General features: G+C 34.8%; 1 protein-coding gene across 1 annotated transcript in view; it reads right to left on the bottom strand.

Annotated features, from left to right (window-relative positions):
* RNF7 (ring finger protein 7) overlaps positions 1–9,839 on the bottom strand; it is a 14,685-nt gene extending 4,846 nt beyond the window's left edge. The window contains exons 1-2 of the mRNA XM_010001671.1: positions 9,815–9,839; positions 9,096–9,281 (exon numbers count right to left, since the gene is read on the bottom strand). Coding sequence (XP_009999973.1) covers positions 9,096–9,281; positions 9,815–9,839 — 211 coding nt within the window. The remainder of the gene's footprint in view (positions 1–9,095; positions 9,282–9,814) is intronic.

Raw genomic sequence — 9,839 nt, 5'->3', positions numbered from 1 at the left:
CCGGGGGTCCCTTGCGCAGGGAGTGACGGGGCCCCGGGGGGCGGCGGAGCTGCGGGTCTGCCCCCCCGCCTGCCCCGCGCAGCGCTGTTCGCCGGCGTGAAGTGGCAACATTCGTCACAATTCACTTCCTGCATTATTTCTGTTCTTCACTGTTCTCCATTTCATTCTATATACACTGAAGATTCCTCCTGTGAAAATACCACAACTATCTTCCATCCAGAGTTAAAAATCTGAAGTCCCCAGTAACCGAACACCGCCTTGTTAGAGAACCATAATCCTTCAAGGAAATTGCCAATGAAATCTAGTAATCTTGTAATGTCAGAGTAGAACAGTCTGAATTTATCAGCTTGAATTTGTGAGTGGACAAAAAAAAATCAGCAGAAAATTGGTAAGAGCTGCGAAACACTAGGGAACTAAAAAGCTAAAGTGAATTTTTAAAGTGTCTGAATGCATTCAAAAATAAAATATTTACATGTAGAACTACATACATCCTGAAAACTGGACCTTCAAAGTTTGTATGAGAACAAAACTAAATAATAGGCATTATTTTAAAAGATACCAAAACCTGCATTTATAAATCTTTACCCAAATAAAGTATGTATATTTTACTTTTCCAATATAGTGCCCTGTCTCTTTAAGCCCAGCTTAAGATAAGTGTGTTAAACAACATTGATATTCATGTACAAATTAAAGACAGTGTTCTATTTAAAGTCAGGACAAACGAACGGAAGATGTAACAGCTCAAGCCAGAAACAGTCCACCTTTCTTTTCTCAAGACTTTCTGGTACTTCATCTGCACCAAAGTTCTATCACCTTGCCAAACATATCAACTACATTCAGGGTCTCTGACTGTGCCGAACTAGTAATTTTCTTGGCAGCTCTAGCTACTCATACAGCTTTATTTTTTGTACATAGTCTAGGACATTTCTCTGGCTGGATACCCTAAAATATTCACATACGCCATCATACAGCTTGAACAGGAAGGATCAACAACAAGACATTACAGATGTGCACGGACCACACCAGGTCAACCTCAGCTTATCCACAAAGCAAAAAGCTACATGCAAACATTTTCTCTAGCCCTCAATCTGACTCTTGTGTGCGCACCCACCCTCCTCCCCAGCTTTCATTTCTGATCAGTTAATTCCAATTTGTCAGGGCACTGACCACACTGCAGGAATCTCAGTATGTCCACATTGGTTTTGGTGGTTGGGCTGAAGTTTGAGCATCAGTTTGCAAAGCCAAATGACTCCAGGCAATCACACTTATACTGCTGGTTGAGTCAGTTCTCACTTGTACTGTAGAAAAAAAAATTTAAAAAACCAGTTAATTCTCTGTTCACTAACCCACTATTAGCAAAGTCCTACCGAAGGGGTACTTATCTTCACTGTTCTGTACTAGTACTGATCCAGTTCTGAATCCACATCAGGTACTAAGCTTTAAAAACTTGGGTGGATTACTGCTTACTAGCTTGAGAAATTGTTTCTCTCTACCCACTTAAAAAAAGTAACTGTGCTCAGCAGAAATGTGGCCAAGTTGAGGTTTAAAAATACTAACTTTTTGGTTTTGCCAACTTTCCTCTGATAACAACTACTGCTGATTGTCACAGCTGGGTTACATATGATAATAAAGGCACAGGAATAATTACACGTAAGAATATGGTATAAATAAGAGTACAGTGTCAAAAATGAAACATTTTAAGTGAAGGGCAGAGACAGAAATTATATTTCTTAATTCTCTTTTAACATTCAAAAATATAATTCCATCCATAAATGTAGTTCTTGTAGCAGAAATAACTATCATTTATCTCCATGCCATTCAGCTCTTAGATGGTAACAACAATAAATTCATATTAATGTGAATTTTAAAATCCATTGGAGAAAAAGCAATTTTGGATAACTTGAACATTGGGATCCCTAATAAAGCCCAGATTTTCATTATGCTGAGAACTAGAGAATCTTTATTTGTAGCACTCAATACTTTTAATTTGAACAGTTCCTACCTTCAGTTATGCTGAATATAATGTTAAAACTCATGCTGGTTTGATGCTCTAAATCAACTTACTTTCTGCTTACCTGGTATAGCTGGTATAGTTGCTGAGAAGGAAAGCAACTCCACTGATTCTGTGGACCATGTATCAATGTCAGAACAAAATATTGCTAGAGTAGAAAAGGAGTATATAGTGCATCCACCCAACTTTGCAAGTGCTGTAGAGTAATATGAAGTGTGAACAGAAAAAAACCCACCAAAATTTCCTATTTTTACAGCCAAGGAAGACTTGGTGCAAGATTCCCAAGTGCATGTCTGTATTTTTAAGACATTTTAAAATGGACACCTAGTATGTGCCAAATTTACATTTCTCATAAAAGATGTTACCTACATACAGTGATAAGCATTATGACCAGCTGTACTGCCAGTTTCTCTGGCTGTGAATCACAGCTTCACCTGAATGGACTGGACTGCCTTCACTAAGGGGAGAGGATGACCAAATCTTTCTGGAATTCCAACTTTCAACATGTTTCCTAAGACTGCTAACAGAGTAAGCCAACATGTCTGCAGTGGCTTCCATGTTGTACACTTTGGCAACAAAAATTTGGCTTTTGGTAATGAAAATAAATAGTTCAATCATTTTAATTATATTAATCTTCAAGAGCTTCTGTTTCTACATTTATCAACTATCACTTCAGAAGAACCTATCATTTCCTTGAAAACACTACTAAACATGTGAATAAGAACTTTTGCTCTTCCCTGGGCTGGTTCACACTCCTCTCAATTCATACTGCCCAATTCCCAAATTCACAGAAGTCAGCCATGAAACGAGCAATTGCTGTCTTGTTGTTGCTGTGTCTCTGGTTTGGCCAGAGCTGAGAGGTCTATAAACTCAAGAGGATCCACCATATGTAGCTGATGTGATGCCCAAGTTGCTACTATTGTGATGCCAATACAGCAGTGGCTGATGATCACATGGATTATATAGCATGTATACTAAAAACCTCCTGATTACTCTATTTCCCAGTCAGAAAGAAATGTTATAATTAAACTACAATGAAAACACTTGAATTCCAAGTTGCTTGTTTTTTCTCACTGTGGATGTCTCTTGCCCATAGGCCTCCCTCAAAAGAGAGTCATTAAACTCTGATCATTCAGTTCTTTTTAACTCATATTTTTTCCTTTTTTTTGTTTGTTTTTTAAATTAAAACCATTGTGGCACTTCTGATTCTGAGATACTGGGACTAGGGATAATCCAGAAAAATTTAAAATGAAAAATTTTTATAAGATTGAAAATAAAATGTATACATCATTCTTTTCCTGTGATAATATATTATATTGGTATGCCTTTTCCATGAACAATTAAATTTTGAATAGATCTGCTGAAAAGTAAAAAAAATTGTGAAATTTAGGCACATTTCATTTCTGCTATTTAAAATATCAACTGCCTTTAAATAGAGATTTTATTTAAAATGTTAGCCTGTTGTATGACAGGCTATGACAGAGATTATAAATGGGTGTTGTCAGAATGCCCCACATTTGCTGTACATTTTGTAAATGCAAATATAAACCACACTGATTTCAATAATTTGGCAATACTAGTTTTAACTTGTAACCATTCCCTAAACTTCATCACTTCATGATGCTATAAAACAGTTTTTCCTGCACAGCTGGGAGTGGGGCAGCAAAATAAGTGGCTCAAGTACCTAAGAACTGCTCTGGATGCCTATGGATAGAAGTCAGTAAAATACCAAACATTGTCATTAAAACAATTATGATCCCTTATTTTAGTTTCACCTCCTCTGTAAGAAGCCATCAGGCATAACTAGCTCATTAGCTGACCACGTCAGTTCAAATCAGATGCAGCTCTGAGTTTACTCCCAAGGACTGGAATAGCCTTTGATAGAAGAGATTGCCAGTATGAAATACCGTTTTCAGTACTAGGATGAAAGGGATGTTTTGAAAACTACTTTTTTCCAAAGTAGGAAGGAGGTAGCTTTTGATTTGGTATACCCGTGCTTGCTTTGCCTTGTATACTCTCACAGGTAAAACTTGCATCTTTAGTGTGCATTAGAAATTAAAGTTGTACAGAAAATATGATACAGGTACCTCTAACTCTGTTCATATAGCTTTACATAAATAAAATGTTTCCCAACTAATAGTTGACCACCTGAAGATCTGCATAAAATTTTCAAGCCATTTTGGAGAAATAAAGTCCTGGCACTCTAGAATTCATCTATTCCGTGCAAACACCCATGACATTAAGGAGGTTGCACAAGGGAGGGTAGCACAAAATAGTGCCACTCTCTTCCAGCGAGTTTTCCCTATGTACTTATTCATTGTTTTTAACTGTAAATAAGAACTCATCTTAAGCATGGAGATGTCTGGAAAGAACCTGACTTTTGCTCTTTTTTTCTTTCTTATTTCCTCTTACAACTTTCTGAGATGTTGGTTTTTTTCCACAGTTTGCTTACTCTGAAACATAGAATTGGAGATATTTTACTAATAAGAAAACTGTTATGGAAACATCATTTTTATGATAATGCAAAGAATGGTTATGTAATTATGTGTGTATCTTGGCCAACTAAAGCACGTGCCAGATTGTTCTGTCAATAGACTAACATATCAGAACACTTAAGTACTTGTCAATTTACCTGCCAAAAAAACCAAACCATGTGTCACGCCATAGCAGAATGGCTGTAAGTATGCATTTTCTCACTATGGCCAAAGATGTAGAGAATCACATGAGAAACTAGCACACTGACTTTCAAGGAATCCAGAGTCCTAGGAAGAACTTGACAGCTACAGAGGCTTTATGCCTCAGTGGTTGCTAGCACAGCCCAGAACTTCAAGTATGATCAGCACAGAAGCTTCAGATCTTAAACGGGAATGACCTTTTCATGTTGTGGTTTGGAGAAAACTCAGCTTAATGAACTGTTAAGAGAAGGTAGCTCATCAGCAGTGAAAATAATGTATCACTCTGCTATAATAATCATAGACTCCTTCACAAAATTCATAATGTCCACAGAAATAATTCTTGCTGTACTTACAATTCCATCTTTAACTTCCTCTACTTTCTGAGCACTGCAAATGAATGTAGTGATCACTCAAACTAGGCCTTATTACATCTTACCTCAGTATTAATGAAAATAAATTTAAAAATGGCTGTGAGGTTTGCACTGTAACTCCTAATAGGAGCTTCCATACCAGCAATAAAGGACAACAGGTCAATTCTCTGTACAAGGAAATAAAACATCAAGAGATTAAAACACGTTTGTACAAAACTATCTGTTCAAAAATGCCCATAAGCATAGGAGGAGAGAGCAGATGGCAAAAAAAAAGTGCTCAATTACATAAAAAAAGAAGACTGAGATTTCTTCCATCTGCAATATATTTTAAAAAGGTCTGACAAATGATATAGCTGGCACTGGCACATAGGGCAGGGAATGAAAGACAAATCAGTAAACAAGAAAAAAAGAATTAGTCATAACACTAATAAGGTAACACTAGATGTCCTGAAATATATCAGACTAGTTACTGCAAACATTTAAAAAAATATCAAATTACTAAGGTTTCTATGCATGCTGCTATGCTAAATGATAAACTTTCACTCCTCTCTCCAACCCTCCACTTTAGAATGCAATGATCCTGTAACTGGCCAAGCAAGATCCTTCAATTTAATTTTGTCTTTTTTTTTTTTCCTGTCAGCTAGATTTATCTTCTTACACCCAATTTCTTTATGGAAACCCCTATTAATTTAGCTTTCAGATAAATGTGAATATTTTAAAAAGCCAGGCCTCACAATAAACACAGCGTACCTCAAGTTTGTTGTAATTTATTTGTGAGTTATGCTCAATGTTACAAAACATTTTTATGTCTTGATAAGAAAATAAAATTTAAATAAAAATACATTCAACAATACATCAAAATACAAATTAAAACTAATGATAATTTACAATCCTAACTGAACTAATTACTGAATAACATCATCTTTCTAAACTAATCAAAATGAAGGCAACTTTTATTATTAATCATCCTACTTGTATCTAATAAAATTCTAGAACATCTACTGCATTTTAAAACATTAAAATGAGAAATGAAATCTTAAACGGTCACAAATATTCAATGGCCTTTGTTTTTTCTCCCAGATATTCCAGTACCAAAGCAAAAAAAGTGCATATTTAAAGAAAAATCTTGCAAGTGTATACAATTTAATTTTTCATAAAATTGACTTTAAAAACAACAGAAAACAGCTCCAAGGAATAGACACTTTGCAACAGGGATATTCATATCCATATTCAGCAACCCCAAACTTTGACACTCAACCACATTCAACTCTGCTTAATGGCAGCTTTTTATTAATGGCAATCAATCAAATCCACTTAACCTTGGCAAAACACATTTCTTGGCTTTATATACCCCACTAGCTCCCACTCTCCTCCCCCCATTTTCAACTGTTGGCAAATGAAGTTCCTTAGAATACATCAAATGTGTAGAAAAGGAAAAGGCAAAAAACAGCTGAGGTCATTACATGATTGTGACATTGCAGACACTAGTACTGAATACTGGATATTCTAAAACAGTTTGTCTCATATGAAACCAAATAGTTATTTTTAAAAGTTACATTCATTCCAAAAGAGATTTCAGTCCTGTCTTGCCAACTTGCTTCTACTACAGAAAGGCTCCCTACAACAGTATAATAAATGTATATTAATTTAAACAGCTTACAGTTTCAAGCATCATGGATTTCTATTCTATTTTTAAGTTACATTCCTAATTAATTTGGCCAAACCATGATTGTAAAAAAAAAAACACAAAACAATAAAGAACACCCAACAAAACGACAACAAAAGACCCCGCAGCAAATGCTCCAAAAATAGAAGTACCACATATAATTATTGTTAAAAATAATATTCCAAGGAGTACCATTGTATTTAATACTGATGAAGCAAAGTTGCCACAGTAATATCTTTGCTTCTTCCTGGTTATATACATATATGTTCTTTCAGCATAAACCTAATTTCTCAGATGAAGTGAGCAAAAATTAATCTTACTAAAGTCAAGACTGCCAGTTTAGAATTGTGTTAAGTGGCAAACATGAATCCATATAACTAAAGATATAAAAATATTAACTGAAGCATTGCTTAGAGACAAAACAATGTTGATCATTCAACTGATCATAACAAGCAGATACTACAAAGTATCTAAAAATAATCTGGGATAGTCCAGATATCTAAAGTGCTTTGAGTGATTATAATAGATATTATTTATTAGATTTGTAGTCAAAAGGTGAGCTGTACCTCGTTATTACTTTTTATTTTAAAAAAATCATACATGGGATGATGTAAATTGATCACTACTTAACCACAATCTGTTCACATTTATATTTTTCTGCCTGTAAGCAAACTTACTTAAAAAGAATGTTACTACCCTGCATTTTTTTTTCTTAATCTAAAAAGATAATTTACCTTAAAAAAATCTAAATAAAATAGATAGTGGTCTAATGTCACTCCATATATTACTCACCCCAAATGTAAACAAGAGGTACAAACAAGTTCCCTGATTTCTTCTCCTTTAGTACTTAAAAACATAACTAACACTGGTATCTGCTGTCCAGATTATTTGCAGCATACTGCATGACTGTAAAACTTCAGCTGTAGATTAAGTCCTGACAACACCTAACACAAGGAAAAAAGTCAAATGAATTGAGTGTGAAGCTTTAGGTCTTTTCCAGGTCATAGTATCTTGGGATGTCCAATTCAAGATCCGTATCAGCAGAGTAGGCACTCATGGCAAACCCATACAAATCTGCAGTGTATGTATTCAGAGATGTAATCCAACCAACAAATGCTGTGTGCATTTTTTTTCATTAAAAAGCTTATATGTTTAGAAAGTTCTTTCCAATAAGACAACAATGGCAAAACAATATTTAAATTTATTCACACCTGTTACTTCAGGAATCTGGAACTCCAAGTTCTTCGGCAAAATGAGAATAAACCTTAAGACCAGATTTCCAAGTAGATATTTTTCTATTAAATATTAAATAGATTGTCAACACAACCAGCATTTATGTTCATTCTTAAATACTTGGCAAAAATGCATATAATGATTTTTAAAAAAACAAAACACCGAAACACTCAAGAATATTTCCAGTTTCTTTTTTCATTGAAGTGCACCACAGTTTGTTATGGTTAGGAAACTTTTCCAACAATTGGATTTTCTCTGGAAAAAAATAAAATATTACATGTAAATATTTTAAGGTTAATGTTTGCTTTGTAGTTCTTATGATACAATTATAACTTATTATGCAAACCTATATTTTTTCATAGTTTCTAGCACTTCTTGTGAAATTTCATTATTTGCAGAAAACCTCATGTACTTTCACGTGAGACCTACTGAAATCAAGTCAGTTTTTCCTAACAACTTGGGTCAAATACTAAATCGAGCAAACCAAATTGGGCTTTGAGCATTCCTTTCTTTCTGGTGAATCAAGCCTTGTTGATGCAAAGGAGAAAACAGAAAAATTGCTAGTGGTGTTCCATAGGCATCGACCAGGACTGAAGAGAATTGCAAGAATCTGCTCTAAAACAACAATGTACTCCAAACAATGTTTTTTTTTTACTTCACCAGAAGTAGTATTTATCCTTGAGCATGGTCACTTCCATGTAGTATAGTCACTGCTTGCAAAAATCTGTTTCTGTAGTGTAATGTTTACAGTTTTATATAACTTGATGTGTTAATTATTTCTTAACTGAAATTTAAAATTCAAAAAGAAAACAAACAAAAACAGAAGGTAGGTAGACAGGGATACATTTTTTGTACACTTCAGATGTTAAGTTGCAAGGAAATGAGAGTCATTTCACCTGCTTATGAGAATCTCAACAGGAACACAGAGGCATCCTAAAACAGAGGAGCTGCTTGTATCTTCCAAGAACTGGTAAAAAGCTTCATTACTACAAATCATTTACCTTATTTTCTCCATGTCTTTGTGATGTCTAAATCTACCTTTAACTTAATTATCTTCACTTCAGCAAGCCTGGCCTTGTTCTGAGATTATTTTAAGAACACATTTATGTATGTCAAAATCATGTAAGATACTTACTCACTGCCATATTTAGCACTAGATGATCTCTTCTTTCGGTATTTGTCATGCGATTCATTCAGTTTTTCTACTGTATCTATTATCTGTTTAAGTGTATGAAAAGTTGCTACAGAATCTTCAATTGTGAAGTTAGAATAATCATCTGGTTCTTTCCGTGGACCTTGATAGACTGCTATACTTCCACAAGCCTCTACAAAAATTACCACAATTACCCCAATCAGAATTTTGATTATTAATTAATAAACAGATCTAATTCTTACATAAATGGTGATTTACTCTAGCTTATACATAAAATGGGTGAAGACAAAAGCAGAAGGTAGTATCAACCAGGTGTATTTACAGTTCTATGGCTCATTCTCCGCTGGTTGAGTTCAGCATCCAGCTCTCTCCTGTTCACATTAACAAAAGACCAATGCTGTCTTGCAACTCAACCACGTTCAAAGGAATTCAATCCATAGGCAGGAAGAGTGAACACAGAAGAGCAATCTGCTATAGTTGCACTCTCTCTGTTCAGACTATTAAAGGTTATTTCATAGATGCAAATTCAATTAGAACAATGTGCATGTCTGATGTCTGCTGTACAGAAATGACTGAAGAACATCTGATACCAGAGCACTGGGATGATCAAAATATATTTTTTTTGTCTCTCTGCTCTCTACTACTTTCAGGTGAACTGTTAAAGTATCAAACTGATGCTCTGGGTCTGAATTATTAATTAAGTACCTTCCAATTTCTGTAGTTTAGACAT

The sequence above is a fragment of the Chaetura pelagica genome, unplaced genomic scaffold, assembly GCF_000747805.2.
Source record: "Chaetura pelagica isolate M959 unplaced genomic scaffold, ChaPel_1.0 scaffold207, whole genome shotgun sequence".
Lineage (NCBI taxonomy): Eukaryota > Metazoa > Chordata > Aves > Apodiformes > Apodidae > Chaetura > Chaetura pelagica.
The sequence above is the reverse complement of the archived record's forward strand: the minus strand, read 5'-3'. Positions and strand labels throughout refer to the sequence as shown.